The 18,724-nt window shown below is 38.2% G+C and overlaps 1 protein-coding gene across 1 annotated transcript in view; it reads right to left on the bottom strand.

The window, feature by feature from the left end:
• The window catches only part of FBN2 (fibrillin 2), a 263,918-nt gene that overhangs the window by 70,430 nt on the left and 174,764 nt on the right, over window positions 1–18,724 (bottom strand). Inside the window, exons 20-25 of the mRNA XM_021664917.2 lie at window positions 16,532–16,651; window positions 10,411–10,548; window positions 9,789–9,839; window positions 9,181–9,306; window positions 5,374–5,601; window positions 4,404–4,529 (exon numbers count right to left, since the gene is read on the bottom strand). Of these exons, the coding sequence (XP_021520592.2) occupies window positions 4,404–4,529; window positions 5,374–5,601; window positions 9,181–9,306; window positions 9,789–9,839; window positions 10,411–10,548; window positions 16,532–16,651 (789 nt within the window). The remainder of the gene's footprint in view (window positions 1–4,403; window positions 4,530–5,373; window positions 5,602–9,180; window positions 9,307–9,788; window positions 9,840–10,410; window positions 10,549–16,531; window positions 16,652–18,724) is intronic.

The following is an 18,724-nucleotide window of genomic DNA, read 5'->3' on the forward strand; positions in this document are numbered from 1 at the left end:
ATGGAATGAAACCTCATGTGTGACTGGAAGACAGTGCTGGTCTACGACACTAGCGTGTGCTACCCCAGGTGGGAGCATGTGAAGGCAGGACCCCTGCTTCTGGGCAGGAGTGACTGGTAGACCCCAGAGAAACAGGCAGCCATGATGCACCATCCCTGAGCCAGAGAGCACACATAGGGCAGAGTCATGGTGTGTGCCCCAATTTGTGTTTTTGTTTCATATTTATATGTAAAGAGCTTATTGATTTATTAAGCCCTTTGGTGACATGAGCTGTAACCATCATGTGAGGACTGTGTGGGTGAGTTTGTCTCTTCTTTTTATATATTACAGTAAATAATCTTCAGCATCTATACTCTCAAACACAGAGTTCTCTGAGAAATCTCCTACTCTAAGATTTTTCAATAGAGAAGTCATGTCTATATAAAATAAGTTTAAGAAAACATGGCCTATTTAAAAATGTTTTAGTTCAAAAATTAAAAGTTTTTAATCTAAAAATCTGTCAATGGGAGAAAATGCTTCACCACTATCTCTTTATTTTAATGAATTTAATTTTGAAGTTTTAAAATCACAGGATTTAGTGCATAATTTATGCATGTTCTCTTGGGAGGAGGGTCTCAGTCCCTGCTTTCTGCCAGCTTTAACTTAATTTTTCTGTATCTATTTCTCCAATTACAGAAGTCCTTATTTCCCTCATTACAGGCCATGTGAAAAAAATGTAAATACTTCCTTTTAAAACAACATCTCAACAGAATTCACGGATTCAATTAAGTAGCTAACAGTATGTTTATCAATTTTCTTTTTATCTATCAGTATCTAGGAACTGGTGGTAAGAGCTATATGAGGAATGGGTTCTCGGGTGGAGCAGGGACAATCTTTGGCTAATGTGATGTGGTGGGAGCTTCATAGTATAAAGAGTTTGGATTTTAGAACCAGATACCTGGATCCCCAGTTTGTTATCTACTGAGAATAGGGCCTTGAGAAAATCATTTAGTCTCTCTGTGACTCAGTTTCCTTATTTGTCATAGACTCCACCTCACAGAACTAAATGAGTATTTGTTAAGTGCTGAGAGCAGTGCCTGTCTCATAGAAAGTGCCATATATATATATATATATATATGTTTATACATGTATATGTAAACTTCTCTGCTAAGAATCGGTAATTTGGAGGGCGTGGTTTTTGAATTGGTTCTTGAAGGTTGTACAGAAACGCCAGCTTTAAAGGTACAGAATAAATATAGAGGCAAGAGATGAAGTACACTGGTGAAGAGAAAGAAAGCATTTCAGGGAGCAGTAAGTCACAGACTGGCTGGACTGAAAAGGCTGACAATAAGCGTGGGTGCCGGAGGGACCCGTAGGTTCACTGAAAGCCCCTAGCACAGGAGGAGATCAGCCTTTCCTGCTGTGAAGATGGGAGCCCAACATTTTCCACGGAACTTCACATTACATCCCAAACAATGCAGCCCTGTCAACAAGTCTCTCTTACATGGCTAAAAGAGAGTGTTAGAGACATTAAGCAAGGTGGCTAATTTCACAGCAAAGGAAGGGGTGGGGTCAGAACTGGAAGAAGCCTGAGCCGCTTTATCCAGGACCAGGACTCCCTCTAACAGTGGAAGTTGTTGAGTGGGAAGTTAGATAACCTAGCCCTGCTTGGATGGCTAACCTGGTGGTTGTGGCAGTGAAGGATTTGATTGTGGGGACTTAGCAGGCTGGGAGATCCTGGAGGAGTCTGTGATATAGTAGATACTGTGACATGTCCCCCAGGTCCCTCATGAGGAAGGAAGGATTTACTCCCTCTCTCCCTCAGCTATTGGGAGTGTTGCTGGCTCCAATGTCCACTATCCTAAGAGGACCTCTTCCCCCATTCTCTGGGCAGGTGTATCCCAAGATTGTTCATGCAGGTATCTAATCGCATGGCTTCCATGCCCTACTCAAGGCAACTCTGATGGGCCATCCCAGTTCCAGAACTCCCAGTGGCATGGGCTGAGGACTTCAGTGGGGCTGCCTCCAGCCCAGTTTCTTTCTCTGTCCACTTCTACTTTCCTCCCTTCCCTTCCTCATTGTTTATCACAAGAGCAATCCCCAATAAACTTCCTGAATGCTCATCTCTGCCTTGGAGTCTGTTTCCTGAGGAGCTTAACCTGCCTCTGTATCTAGAAAAAATATCACAGGTACTTGAAATAGCCAGTTTGATAAAAGAATTCTCATAACTTTTTCACTTTGGGAGAGAGAGACATCGACATTCAATTGGAGGCTTCAATCCTGTTCAAAATTATACTCCCAATACATACAAGGAAGTCCCTAGTAGGAGAAAGTACAAGGTGGGGGGAGGAACAAAGAAAGATCACAACAAAAAGAAACTGTCCAGATGGGAAGTTACAAATGTGGGAGTGAAACTCAGGAGGAACAGAGAGAGTTAGAGATAGCATCTGGGAGTCAGCTCAGCAGAGGCCATCTCTGAAGTCATGATGGTAGATGGAACTCTGAGAGACAGAATCTGAGTAGAGGACTCTGGCAAGCACCCAAGAGACGGGAAAGGCAAGAATCATCTGTAAAGGTTAAGAAGAAACATCATCTGCATAGAAGGATGATCAAGACTGGAAAATACCGTAGAAACTAAGAGAAAAGAAAATATTAAGGAGAGATTTGGCAAGCACAGAGGTCCAGGAGCATACGCATCAGGAAAGATGTTTTAACACCACAAAGATGTTTTGCAAGAGTAGATGAGTATATGAGTATGTGCCTGAGTGACGGAGGGCAAAAGTCAAAATTACAAAACAAAGGGTGGGTTGAAAGAGAGGAGTGAGAGCTAACAGCAGGAAAACAGGATGGTAGCTTGAGAGAAAAGAAGGGCTGAGGAGACATTTTGAACCTGTGTATAAGTTGAGGAATAGGAAACAGGGAAGAGGAGAAGATACTGGAAAGAGGAGAGGGGCAAACCTGATGAGACAACTGGGAGCAGAAGCTGGGAAGGAGAGAAGAGAGAATTTAACCCCAAATCCAGGGAGAGCATCACACCTCATTCTCTGATACTGGAGGAGAGGGAGTGGGGGATAAAGGAGATTTTATCACCGGAGAGAAGGCTGTGTGAGAAGGATGCAGGCAATCAGATTTATTCTTAATGAAGGAGAACGGGAATGGATGGGGGCGGGGGCAGTATATGAGAGGGCATGTAAGTCAGGGGAGAGGTTTAGAATCAGTGCTGAGAGAAATTCAGAAAGTGATGAATGGAGGTGAATATGAGTGTTGCCATGCAGCTTCGAGGGCTTGGAGGTGAATGTAGGAATCTCAGGCAGTGCTCCTCAGACTCCCAGTAAAGCGCGGCAGCCAGAGAGGAGAAAATAAGAGGTGAGGGGAGGAAGCTCTGGAGACTGGCACAGGGCTTGAGCAGACTTCCTGGCAGCAGGACTTCAGAAGGCCAGATGGACAGCTGTGAAACGCTCAGAGATAGCCTTGGCTGAGCAGGCACAGGAAGGAGCCAAGAGACACTGCTGTGAGGTCAGGAAGGAGGAGCCGGCAGGAGGGAGGGTGATAAGGGGAAATCCTACGGATAATAAGAACAAAGAGAGTGCTGAGAACCAGATCCTGAGGACACAGCTCAAGTGTCTGAACAACATGGTATACTATCTAATAGAAAAAGTTAGAACTTCACATCTTTTTCAAAGAGAATGGTTACGGGTATGGATGGTGACTGAAACCTAACATTAAGATTTCTGTTCACAGACGAGGAAAAGAAGTCATAACCTCTGTATCACAAACCTTAAAATCTTTAAGATAATACTACTTAAGTTTATATAATTGTTGCACGTTTAATGACTGTATTTCTTTAGTAGTCATATATTTTGAAAATCCTATCTGTATGTCGTTCCTAAATGTAAAACGAAGAGCATGTTCATGCTATTTTTGCAGTTCTCTCACAACGAGTTTATTTGGAGAACTGATTTAAGCATAGGGAAAAATAAAAATAAAAATTGACAGAGCTGGATGCAGAGGCTCAAGCCCGTAATCACAGCACTTGTGGAGGCCAAGGCAGGAGGATCACTTGAAGCCAGGAGTTTGAGACAAGCCTGGGAAGCAAAGTGAGACCCCATCTCTACAAAAAAAAACAAAACATCTTTTTAATTAGCTACTCATGGTGGCACACACCTGTGCTCCCAGTTACTTGGGAGGCTGAGGTGGGAGGACTGCTTGAACACAGGAGTTTGAGGTTGCAGTGAGACATGATCATGTCTCTGCACTCCAGCCTGGGTGACTGAGACCTTTTCTGTTAAAAAAAATTAAATAAATAAATAAAAATTTTCATGTTCTCAATGAGAGGATGGGCTTTTTAGGGCAGTACTTTCAAACACAGTAAAGGAAAGAGTAAAAGCCAGAGTTTTCCAAATAAAACAGAAGAACCATCTTACCTGTGCAGTTTCTTTCCTCCATGTCTAGAGCAAAGCCACTATTGCAACGGCACTTGAAGCTTCCGATTGTATTTCTGCACTTCCCATAGGTGCACATCCCAGGAAATGCTTTGCATTCATTGATGTCTAAAAGCAGAATAAAGTCAGAATGTAGAGCTGGTTGATGTAAATGATTAGGTCCATCACTTTAAGTTGAAAATCTACCATGATGAACAACAGTAATGCATCCAGGTAAAAAACAGGGTTATCATATGTTTCTGTGATTACACTGATATCACACAAGAAGTTTTATGTGGTGAAAAAGATCCTATATTCTTTCTTTTCTTTTCTTTTCTTTTTTTTTTCTTGAGACAGAGTTTCAATCTTGTTACCCAGGCTGGAGTACAATGGTGCAATCTTGGCTCAATGCAACCCCCACCTCCCAGGTTCAAGTGATCCTCCTGCCTCAGCCTCCCAAGTAGTTGAGATTACAGATGCGTGCCACCACACCCGGCTATTTTTTGTATTTTTGGTAGAGATAGGGTTTCACCATGTTAGTCAGGCTCGTCTTGAACTCCTGACCTTAGGTGATCCACCCACCTCAGCCTCCCAAAGTGCTGGGATTACAGGCATGAGCCACCGTGCCCAGCTATAGATCCTATATTCTTAAGAGTTCCCTTTATTTCTCTCTACTTGTTTTATAAAGATAAGTGGGGATAGATAACTTTTTGCTACACATTTAGCTATCAGGACGCCATCTCAGGTTATAGAGGAACAAACAGTAGAAGAGCAAGACAAGCAATACATTTTATTTCTACTTCATTGCCATCTTATAGAGGGGATTTATACTCTTGGGACAGAACATTGACCATAAAACGTGTTTAACTGAGAATAAAGTGGGAAGTCAAACGTTTAAAGCAAAACCAATTCTCAGAGAATGTGGAAGGTTTTTTGTTGAAGAAGGATAAAGGCGCTGGCCGCAGGCAGTTACCTTTGTAAAACGGCCGCCCAGAAAGAATATCCCCTCGGTTAGCAAAGCCAGCCCCACGGGGGCACAGAGTCTCATACTCCTTGGTGCCAGGTTTGGGGCACTCCTCACACTCAGTGCCCCAAGCTGCCCCAACAGCACAGCAGCAGGCATCCATGCGGAACTTTCCAGGAACAGGGTGGATGCATTCATCTTCATCCCACTTCAAGTAACACTGCTCCATGCGAATATCTACATCGAGAGCAAAATCACAGTGTGAGAATGAGTTGAAACATACATTGTATAGTCACAAGTCACCAGTCATCATGCAGGACCCTTGTGGTGTATTGGGTGGCAAGATACAGTCCCTGACCTCCTGGAATGGAGGTCATAATGACAGACATTTAAAGAGAACAAAGGTGAGTTCCTCTTCAATCTTAATTCTTACGAGAAACCCTCAGGAAGAAAAGGTCCTCTCATGACCTGACTCTTTCATGTCTATGATTCCATTTTTGTATTGTTCACTTTAGAAAAAGTGAGATAATTTTAAGAATTCTTCCTGTTCAGAGAATTGCTTCAAGTGCCTTTTAAGCAGCCCTGTCAGTCCCAGTCATAAACAATAAATGATCAGTTATAATCTATTTGCCAATTTGTTACAACTATTAAAATCGCTACAAAAGAGAGAAGTGTTATAATATTATTGCAGTTAAAGCTTTTTTTCCTCCTGCCAAATTTACCTTTTGCATCATGGTTTTTCCTTGAATTATGTGAATTTTCCTTGTTAAGGGGCCAATTATTTGCTTAAATGTCACATTTTCCCTTCAACTTCAAAACAGACCAATGTTTCAGTGCTTAGCCTGTGCTAGCCAGGACCTTAGAATATCTATAAACAGCAGCCTACAACTAAAAATAGGGTAGACCAGCTGGTCTATAAATAACACGTTCATCTCTTAGCAAATAGATTTATTTTCAAATTATACTCAAGCACTTGGCTGTTTAATTACAAATATGGATAATGAGTTCAAAAAAGATTTCTTAATCAAATAACATGATTTCTTTGATAAGAGCATTTTAAGACATCAAATCCTTTCCAGAGGCTGAAAACTGTTTAACAGAGGGAATGAGATCCCTGATGGAAAGGTACACATACAAATTTAAAAAAATGTTTACTACTTTAGTTACTGTCAATACTGATCCTTTCAAGTTCTAAATCTAAATTAACATCAACTTTGTCAATGGCCTTTAACCTAGAGTTACATTTCTGAGTACTGGAATTAAAAAGCCCTATTTTTTTTTTTTTTTTTTTTGAGATGGAGTCTCTCTGTGTTGCCCAGGCTGGGTGTGGTGGCTCACATCTGTAATCCCAGCACTTTGGGAGGCCGAGGCAGGCAGATCACCTGAGGTCAGGAGTTCAAGACCAGCCTGGCCAACATGGCAAAAACCCGTCTCTACTAAAAATACAAAAAATAACTGGGCATGGTGGCAGACACCTGTAATTCCAGCTACTCTGGAAAAAGTCCTATTTTTAAAGAAAAAATAATGGTGGTAAACTTTTATTTTGATTCAGCAGACTGAATGTAGATATCTACAGAAGGTGATTCTGCCTTATGTATCTACATTAAAATGAACCAAAACGCCACATGCTTTGCCAGTGTGAAGTGTCACGGTAATCCAGAGTCTTATTACCACAGGGCTCCAAGGGGCTAGTCTCCTTACAGCTGGCTCCATCCCACATGTCAGCAGGTAATTAAGACTCTTCCCAAGAAGTGAAAGTCTTATATAAGTACAGGTGAACTAAGAAGTCTGGCTTGAGTCACACTGTGAGGTTACTGAAGGAATCTGATCAAGAAGCTCAAGACAAACTAAAAATGCACCATTTTACAGCTTATTGGAAGAAACTGGTGTGACAGGGGAAAGGCATTTTAACTAAGCATGTAAAAAGTGATAATAACCAGAAAGAGTAATCCTATATCTTTACTACTGAGATCTCTATGAATATTTATATCAGGAATTAAAAGTCAGTAAACTGGTCACATAAGGCCTATCAATGCTGCGATTGTTTTGCATGGAAATTAAAATATAAATTTGGAAACTTTTGGATGATATATGTTCTCTGCAGTTTGCCGCAGTCCCCACTGCTCCCTGTTGTCATTTCACTCATTTATATGTTGCATGCTTGACTCCTGCAAGCATTTGAGTTTGGGATCCCTGATATTGGATGAAAAATCTAATATATCCTCTTAGAATATTAAAAAAGACTTTAATTTTTTTTTTTTTTCAGAAGGAGTCTCACTCTGTTGCCAGGCTGGGTGTAGTGGCGTGATCTTGGCTCACTGCCACCTCTGCCTCCCAGGTTCAAGCAATTCTCCTGCCTCAGTCCCCCAAGTAGCTGGGATTACAGGTGCATAACACCATGTCCAGCTAATTTTTGTATTTTTAGTAGAGACAAGGTTTCCCCATGTTGGCCAGGATGGTCTCAAACTCCTGACCTCAGGTGATCTGCCTGCCTCAGACTCCCAAAGTGCTGAGATTACAGGTGTGAGCCACCATGCCCAGCCATAATTTTGAATAATGTTATTGAAAATTTATTTTGCTGAGTTAACTTACAATCAATGATGTATCTTCATATATTACAGCCTTTTGTTATAGAAGATAACTTGATTTTATTAGTCATTTGACCACACTGATATTACTATTTTGTCATTTTCTTTTTTTAAATTTTCATAGTTTTGGGGGAATATTTTGTCATTTCCAAATAATACTTATTTCTAAACACTGTAGATCACTTAAAGATAATTTTAAAAATATTTAAAATTCTGAAAGAAATTTTCTTTATTTTTGTGCTTTGGATATTGTTTTCTAAATAATTTCATATAATTTTACAGTCATCCTTTCAATCAAGATTTAAATGTGCTGTCAAAAATTAACTTAAAAATGAAATCTGTTTTAACTATTATAACTAAACTGTATGGCATTGCAAACTTTTTCTTACCAGTAAATTTTAAAAAATCACAGATATTTAGACTTTAAAGATCATTGCATATAACACCATTATTATTCATGCTTTGTCTACATGCTTAAATTTCATATCCAAATATATGTAAAGCTCTTCAACAAACTAAAAATTTACTATTCCATAGCTTATTGGGGAAAAATCTACTTAGATAAATAACAAATTATTGTTACATACAATGAAAATTAATAGAAATTTTTTTTCCAGTCATAAAATTCAAGTTCAGTCATACATGACACTAATAAAGACAAAGGTCAAATCACCATTTCTATGATATGATGTTGAAAGAAAGAGATTCCTCACTGCAGATCTTTAAAAAAAAGGAATTAAGAAAACTTAAACTCTAATTGTGGTAAAGGAAGGACCAGGATCCTTCCTTTTCAAGCAGAAGCAATGAATGTTTTCAAGCAGAAGCAATATATTTTGCCCATGACTTTCCCCATTGTCTTCAGAGTGTAGCTGCAATAAGCTGACAAATTTTCACTTTTAAAATCCTAGTCTCTAACTTTCCTTCTGTGTTCAACATATACTTATTCTTATTCCATTAACTCAGTGTGAAAGACTGAACCTGCCTAAAATATCCAGTTAAATAAATGGAAGATTTTGAGACTGATTTTTGAGTAGTACCAACTTTTGGCATGAAACAGAAACAATTTCACTTAAATACAATCACTTTTAAAATATACTCTAGTGATTTAAATCTCATTTAAAGCAAGTTTCCTCAAGTACAAACTCAGTGGTTTTGGACTAGCCACTGATTAAACAAGGAAATTCATGGCTTGTTCTATACATAGATTACATGAGTGCGTGAATCTTACCCAAACACACACGGCCAGTCACATCCAACGTAAGGCCTTCAGGGCACTCACAATGAAAAGATCCCTTACTGTTGACACAGCGTCCATTTGGACAAACGCCAGGAAACACCTCACACTCATTAACATCTGCAGGGAAATGGAGCAAGCAAAGGAATAAAGACGTTACAAATAGAAAAAGCAGGTGCGGTCCTACTTCCTGTATAACATTTTCAATCCACATTCAATACAATGTGGATTAGTACTTGAGTTAAACAGAAATATTCCACAACCCAGCCACCCGCTTTCCTAGGCACCAGGTGTGAAAATTACCACAGCCTTGCCTGTTCATAAAACACAGCCCAGACATGCACTTTTGCCAGCTGTTCTGGGCCTTAAAGTCTAGCGATGTCTTCCTGAAATTTACACAACTCCATAGAGAGGAGACACAGGAAATTCTAAGCTGTTGCTTAAGAGAATTATGCTAAAGGATTTGTTGATTACATTGAGTATTTTTATTGAAATGTCTAGGTTTTTGAAAATGATAAATATCTCCAAAGTTTGAGAGTGAATGTTAATTTTATGTACTGCTCTAAAAATTTATAGTATCATCCAAGGAAGGACACACTCACCTTCACATGTAACACCTTTAATCCTGGCAAGCCCTCTCGGGCAAGCTGTATCTGTAAGAACAACAGGACAAATTTTACTTCATTATAGAAGAAAATACAACTGTGTTATGCTCAAGAAGAAGTATAATGGAATCTAAATGGAACTAAATAAAAACTGCAAGGAGGGGTCTTAGAGTTCAAGGACATTACTGTCCCCTCTTCATTCAGTAGAGCACATGACTTTCTGTGGTAACTCCATCAGTATTGACCTGTATTGACATTTTTGTAATTTTTTTTACAATTTCTTTTTGCTCTCACATTGACAACTGAATTAAAAGTAAACAAAAGATTTGAGGACAACAGCCACCATGCAAACAAGGATACTGGAGGATACAGTCATTTAGCAGATAGATTCTAGATTCCCTTCCATGTATAAAATATTTACAAAGACTGCTTATAGTACCAGGTTAAACCAAATACACATTTCCAGAGGTAAGAAAACATTAGCCAGAAAATACATTTTAGCAAAGATAAATGATCTTCTGTTCTTCCTCACTAAGGAACTACATAGTGAAAGAGGTGTTCTAGTGGCAGGAGAAGCTTTCCAAGGAGAAGCCCAGATGCCCACTAGTCAGGCTCCTACCTGGTTCACATCGCTCACAGGGGCTCCCCCAGGCGGCTCCCAGGGTGGCACAGCATTCAGATTTCAGAGTGGCTCCATTAATATTCACCTCACAGCGGCTGTCCTGGATGTTGAGCCAACAGGTCCCCTTCAGGCTGTCTGAAAAGGAACAGGAAAGGTTGGGGAACTCTTACCTCTGAAGAAAATACAACTCAGCTGTGTATACCAAAGGCATTTGTTATAATATTCTAAAAAAGAGGGGCTAGGCAAAGTGGCTCATGCCTATAATCCCAGCTCTTTGGGAGGCTGCGGCGGAAGGATCACTTGAGCTCAGGAGTTTGAGACCAGCCTGGGAAAATGGTGAAACCCCATCTCTACCAGAAAAAAAAAAAAGGAAAAGGATACTTTAAACTTGTGATAGTGTATCCTTAGAAAACACTTTCATGTACCTGCATTCAAATATGGTATATTATATATATGTAAATAAAATATTGTGCTATATATCTCTCTCACATAATATGGTAATTAATATAATTATATCTACTGATATTCTAAGAGGAGCTGTCCAAGATTTTATGCTGGTACTTAAAAACACAGTGCATTGCCATGTGGCACAGGCTGGTCTGGTCTTGAACTCCAGGCCTCAAGCAATCCTTCTACTTCAGCCTCCCAAAGTGTTAGGATTACAGGCATGAACCACTGTGCTTAGCCCTTAATTTCTTTCTTTTTTTTTTTTTTTTACATACTATAACAACATGATAAGACGATTACTTGTGTGAAAAGTATTCATAAGATTTATCCTTAATGACAAATGCTTTGATATTTAAGATTTTATTGTGTAAAATCCTTCAATCTACTTCTCCCTTAAGTCCCTGCTAAATAAATCACATTCAATGTATGTTCTGTTATAGAGAGGCCAGTGTTTCTCCAACTGAAGATAATTATTTGATAAATAATTAAAAATTTAAAAAACCCTGTAAAACAAAGAAGAAATAAACCACTTATAAAGCCCCCACTAATGCATTCCCAGGGCTAATACCTGATGTATTTTCTTTCAGGCATTTAAAAAATGTGTGTGTATATGTGTGTGTCTGTAGATTTATCTCTTGTTCAAAAAGTAAATCATACTTATGGTAAACAATTTGAAGAAACAGAAAAGTATGAGGAAGATATAAAAATTACCTGTCACCCTCCAGAGATAACCATTCCTAACATTTTAAACTGACTCCATATCAAATTTAAGTTCTTCCTTTTGAATGGTAGAGCACCCAGTTAAATATTACACACTTTAAAATTTTTATTTTATGTGCATTAAAGGGAATAATGAATGGTTAGTATATTTTTTGGTAGCATAATGAAACGTTTTGCGAATGAACAAAAAACAAGTGACTGTTAATTGATTTTGAAGCAGTGATAAGGAATCCAGTCAAAGCTGACATGGCAAATACTAATTGGTTAAAAATATATATATACATATCACATTTTCCTTGTAGAGCAGTGGCTCTCAATTAAGTGTGCATAATATTACCAGGGCACTTGTTAAAATACCGATTCATAAGTTCTCAGGTATGCAGCTTAGGAATCTGAATTTTGACTAACTCCTCAGGTGATTCTGATGCAGACGATGTGGAAAACACTTTACCAAAACCTCAATAGCATATTGTGGCAGTAAGACTTGGAAGACAACAAAGAATATTCCTACAGCATTTATTTTAAAATTCATTTTAACAGTATATACAGATAAAATTTACTTCTGGCCAGGCATAGTGGCTCATGACTATCATCCCAGCACTTTGGGAGGCCAAGGTGGGCGGATTGCTTGAGCCCACTTGAGTTTAAGACTAACCCGGGCAACATGGTGAAACCCCATCTAAACAAACATGCAAAAATTAGCTGGGCATGATGGCACATGCCTGTAGTCCCAGCTACTCAGGAAGCTAAGGTGGGAGGATCGCTGAGCCCGGTAGGCAGAAGTTGCAGTAATATTGTGTAACTGTATTCCAGCCTGGGTGACAGAGTGAGACCCTATCTTCCAAAAAAATAGTACATTTTTACTTTTAAATTCAACAAGAAAAACAACAAAAATACCCCCCACAAACACAGAAAAGGAATTTCAATTAAACTATGGGCCTATGATGGGAGGAATAGTAATTTCTGATTCCCTAGGAAACATGGGAAGTTACCAATATCCCAAACACCAAGACAGAGGTTTAAACAAAACAACTGTCTCCTGTACTGAACAAAGAGTTATGGGGCAAAGGTGCAAAAAAGAGCTGGACGGTCACTTTGCTTTTTTATTCTGGCTTGAATGTTTGGTTTGGATAAAACTGTAGAGAAACAGAAAAGGTCTGCTCATCAGCATTTGCGTCAGGTCTCAGACTACAGGCTTGCTGTAGATTTATACCTGTAAATTCTATCACACAGAGGAAACAGAGATGCTTTTGTGAGGCTACTGTGTATTTAAATGATCTTTTAATAACCGGGACTAATTCTGATTTATCACCTTGGTTGTCATCATTTTAAGTAAGATAAACAACAGTCATTCCTAAGATTTATCATGATAATGACAGGAACTAGAAGGCTTTGTATGTATTAATTTATTTACTCATTAAAACCACCCTGTAAATTATGTACAATTGCAGATGAGAAAATTTAGGCACACAGAGGTCAGCCAATTTACCCAAGGTCACCCAGCTAGTACAGTGTCAGCATCACGATTTAAGCCCATGCAGTCTGCTTCTAGAGCCCTCACTCTGTGGCACAGTGATTCTTTAGGCGGGTGCTGCATCAACACTGAGAAGCTACAAATCCATCAATAACCCTCCCCACCCCTCTACAGGTTCATCCTCTGTTCTCTCTCTCCCCACTTCCTTTCCTCCATCATCCCTCCCTCTCTACCCCCTGACCCGTTGTTGTGTGTGTATACTCTCCACCTGCCTACACACAACTGAGATACAGATGTAGACAGTCAGGGGTTAGTTAAGAACTCTCAAAAAATAAAGCAGGTTAATTAGCTTGAGGGTAGAAACAGGAGAAAGACTGTTATTTTACCTAGGACGGTTAGAGAAATTGTGACTTACAATTTGGCATCTGAATACAGATATAAGGAGAACAAACCCTTCAAACCCGAGCGATGGAAAACCATTCCAGCCAGAGAGATCAGTGGACTTCAGGTGGGGATGCAGGTGCAGGAAGTAGGCCAGTCTAGCTCAGGCAGAGGGGGCGGGAGGCAGCACAGGGAGACAAGTTCACAGCAGGAGCGAGATCATGAGGGGAGCACAGGCTTCAGCTAGGACTACAGCTTTTACTGAATGAAATGAGAAGCCAAGGTTTTCATAGGGTTCTTGGACAATGAATGATATTCTTTGAGTTATGCTTTAAAAGGACTGCCTGGTGACTATGTGGAGAACTGACTGTAGAATGGGGAAAAGAAAGTAAGGTAGAGGCTACAGTTGTAATCACGAAAAGCAATGATGGTGACTTGGATTGGGGTTGGTGTGGTGGTGGTGAGAAGGGGCTGAAATATGGATAAACTTCAAGTGCAATCAATAGGTTCGCTGATGACTTCCATGTGCAGCTTGAGAAAAAGACATCAAGGATGCTGCCAAGGTTTTGAGGGGTGGCAACCAGAAGAACGAATTTGCCATTTGCTGAGATGGAAATGTTTCTGGGAGACTCAGGTTCAAGCCAGTACACAGGAATTTGGTTTTAGACATGAGAATTTGAGATATTGATGAGCCATCCAAGTGGAGACACTGTACAGACAGTTGGAAACAGAAATCTGGAATTGGTGGCAAGGTTGAGGTCTAGAATTTCTCTATCAACTAGAGTGACAAATGTGTGAGTCAACACAGAGGCTCTCAAGGATGAATGTAGAAAGAGAAGCAGAGGTCCAAAGATGGACTGGTGGAACACTTCAGGTTGAAGGTTAGGAGAATAGGGAGGACTCAGTAAAGGAAACAGAAAATGGGCCATACAAGTGAAAGGAAAAGAAGATAGTTGTGCCTGGGAAGCCAAAAATACAAAATTTCTAGAGAAAGAGTGAGTAATTAACTGTGACAAATACTGCTAATAATCTAAGGTGAAGAATAAGAACAGACCATCAGATTTGACAGCAGAGTGCTCACAGCCACATGTCCATGCAAGCTGAAGAGAGAGCACAGACCCAAGCCAAAGATGAGGAAAACTGGTCTGGATCATATAGAACCATCAAACCACAGCAGTGTAATGCAAAAAATAATAACCAAATGAATCATTCTATTACATTTAATCACATTCAGCCAGAATACCATTGTCCTTTTAAGCAGTTTGCAGAATCATTTGTGATTAATTTATATTTAGAAAAGTTAAGAAAAGATTCTAAATTCTTAAATATTCATAGTATCAACTAATTCATATACAATCTAATGTAATTTTAAATTAGTAATCACATCATGAAATTTCAAAATGTAGTGAACTGGACCCTGTGGACGAGAAAGTTGCCGGCTAACCACTGATGAGAGCCACTGACAGTCCTGTTATACATTCATGACTTTTCCTGCTTGTATTTTACTATTTGTTATTTTCTTTTTCAACTAGAATTCTCTTTTTAACAGAAAAAGTACATAAAATAATGTCTAAAATTTAAAAATATTAGGGAAATTGCATTTTGAGCAGCTCTACACTGGGATATTCGAATTGGATCATAATAAATGAAAGCACACAATACACTGGCTGAGAAAAATATGGTGGTGGTTAGTTGTTGGCAATGGGAAGAATGACATAAACACTTGGGGGTAAAAAGTTCTTTGTTCTTGTTTTGTTAATAAACATAAGGGCAAAAGGCCAAAATAATAGAAGTCTATATGATGAGGCAAAAACTAAGTATCTTTGATGCTCAAGTGGCATGCAGATTTAGTTTTCTGAGACATTAATTGACTAATGCTGAATTCATTTCCTTTACATAATAAAACGACTCCATCTCAATTGGAAATTGCGGCTTAGCAAAAATATTTCTGCTTTACTGGATCCAACCCACACACCACCCCCGCAACGCAGCCCGGAATTCTATAAGAAAAAAGTAATGCCCCAGGCAGATGGTAGTCTATTTCCTAATATGGAGAGCTGAGCAAGGCTCAAATTTCACCAGCTGTATCTCGTTGGAAAACGAGGAGCTGGTGTTTCCAAAGAGAAGGCTTTCATTGACAATTTTGGACTTGGTCATTTGTCTTTATGTAACAAACAGGTACTCCAGCATCCAGCTAAATATGGTTAACGTCAGATGTAATACTGAAAAAACTATTGTCTTCAACAAATGTGAAACTGAACATTCATTCTGGCTAGATAATAAATAAAAACTGCCAGTTAATTTGGCATATGTAGAACTGAAGTATCTTCCTATTAGGAATATATATTTAAGTGGATACTAGCTAATGATGTGAACTGTGTAGTCCTAGTGAATGGAACCACAAACAGTAGAAGTAGGGAAAAATTACTGGGAAAATTTTGTTTCCTTTTACATGCTGGATTTTTCCTTGCAATAATAGATTAATCTCCCTTAATCTACATCCTATGTCATTATCAAGAACTGACCTTAAATGTTTTGAGACATATTGAACGATGCTATAAGTTTTAGAATCTTTTCCCCTTGAGATATCCAAAAGTAAGAAAACAGTTATCTTCTCTTCCTTGGAACCCAGAAATTTATGATTGATGGAAAAAAAGAAAAAATAATAAATTCCCTCTATGTGTTTAAAAGCTTCAAATTCTTGTCCTGCTAACTGAATCCAAATTTCATCACATTTTTGTTTGCCATCAAAGTTTGTTTATAAAAAAAGTATGCAGTAGAGATTTGATTCTATTGCTGCCTAAGGCGTTTTTAGGGTAACGAATATACATATGTGTGTGGTATGGAAATAATTATAAGTTATAGCATAATATATCTACTTAGATGAAAGGAAGATTTCTAGAATCTAACAAATATTGAAGAGGTTGCCTAATTCATGCTATTATGCTTTACCTCTATATCGAGTGAAAACAACTCATATAATGTGTAATTCTTAGCTTTCTGGAATCATATTCTGTTTTTATCCACAGAAAGGCCTGAGATCTCTGCGTATCTTAGCAGTGAAACTGAAACATCAATACCATGTATGAATCTTACCAATACAGATCAATCCTGTGGAGCTGAGTTTGCTGCCGGGTGAACATTCACAATTGAAAGATCCAAGGTTGTTCCTGCAGGCCCCATTGACACATGGGTTGCTTTCACATTCATTTATATCTACAATCCAGAAGGAAAAGATCCTGTTAGAACTGCCATGTGTTTCTGGAAAATATTATTCCAACAAGCCATGCTATGCCAGAATGTCTGGTAAACTTGGATCTCATAATTTTAATATGGATCTATGAAGCATAAAGTGAATGGGGAATGGAGACATGCATTTTACATCATGGATGACACATCTATAGGACTGGGGACTCATAGTAGGACCACAGCAATCAGCCTATTGGGAAAGAGTTCAGTTACAAGCTTCTTCAATATGTCATTACAACTTTACATAAATTGAATTCTTTTCCCGCATAATAAGATGTAATTCCAGGTGCAACATCCTGTGCACAAAGGCTGATTTAGTTTGATCATTTATGGTTTCATGAGGCTCTGAAAAATTTAAAAAGTCTATCTTAGAAGCAAAATATCACAATGTTGCTTTAATTCCAAGCTCTTGGCTACAAATCAGTAAATAAGTACTTAAACATTCATGGTGAGTACATAACTCTCCTCTAGTGCCTATCCACTTTCTCTGTCTTTAGCTGTTTACATTTAAATGTTTACCCTGCTTAGTTTTTTTAAATACAACTAATTTTGGGAAAATAAAAATTAGAAAAACTTGATCAAGTAGAAATAATTGCTTTAAATAGGCCTCTATAATCATTAATTTGATTTGAGGCCTAAAAGAAATCATGTACCATAAACTAAACAATTCCTGTTGATGGTCAGAAGTAAGCAGAACTGTACTGTGCCTATGTTCTCAAGTGGTGATTAGCGCAAATGTCACACCTGTAACATGAAATAGTTTAACACGTGAGTTAATAGAAAAATATAAGCTTTAGGTAAAGTACTACAAACAAAATCAAAGACACTTTCAGTATAAATTCAACCACTTTTAAGGTGCTACACTTTAAAGAAGTGGCACACAGATTTCTTCCTCTACTTAGTTAATTATCTGAAACAGATAATACACCTCACGACATTTTATATTGAACACTGGGGTTTCTAAGTTCACAAGAATACTTTTTCTTTCTCTAAACATTTATTTGAATTTATTATAAAGCACTTTACTATACCGAGGAAAGCATGTAAACAAATAACTAGAAGACTTTAATGTTCCCTCTTGAATGTGTCAAGTCAAATATAAGCTAAACTAATCCTGAAAGAGCAAGACTCACAGTTGATTTTTTGTCGGTGGACTTGACATGCAAATTTAAAAATCAGTGTGAAAAACAGGCATGCTCATTCTTTGTTACTTCAACATTACTGAAGAAGTATCCAGGTGTTAATTTAATTCTTGAAATAGAAATTGTTTGAAGAAATAGAAATGTATTTTGCTTTTAGGTTGTTTATAGTGAGAAAACCTCTTAAAAATACAAGAAAAGGTTTGTAAATATAGCACAGATTTCTAATGAAAACATCAATCACAGAGTAGAGAAATTCTCTCATAAAAACACAATGTAAAAAAGAAATTAGGTAACCATAAAAGAAGCAGATAACTAATCTAAGGACAGACCACATATAATTCTCCTATTAATTTCATTTGTAAGAAGCCTGAAAAAAGAATTTCGATACTGTGTGTTTTTAAAATCTGTATTTCAAATTAAGCAATTATGAATTCAGAAACTATAAACATATGCACTGACGACTACAAATATCAACTATTTAGTTTTCCTTTAAATAATATGTTTCTATGTTATAAATGTCGTGGAACCAGGAATTGAAACAGTTCACTGTACATTCCTGGAAATAAACTTCAAAGCACATCTGGTTTACATTTAACTAGTTATGTCACTGGAAACACAATCTAAACCACAGCGCTTGCTGTAAAAATTTTAACTTTCACAGACTCTCAGAGCTCAAACAAAAAAAGTAAAATAAAGTTTCTGTAACTTCAATCTGAAATATAGAACTTTCCTCTCTTTATTATTGGTGCTATTTGTTATACACTTAAAACAGTCTGCTGAAAACATGTATGACAAAATTAGTGCACAAGACAAATATACACAGCAAAAGCTAAGATTTGCAACGAATCTGCTAATAATTCCCTGTCTAGTCTTTGGAAATTAATTCAGAAAGAAGAGA

Source organism: Aotus nancymaae, unplaced genomic scaffold, assembly GCF_030222135.1.
Source record: "Aotus nancymaae isolate 86718 unplaced genomic scaffold, 86718_ANA_hifiasm-v0.15.2.pri h1tg000064l_1, whole genome shotgun sequence".
Taxonomy (NCBI): Eukaryota; Metazoa; Chordata; class Mammalia; order Primates; family Aotidae; genus Aotus; species Aotus nancymaae.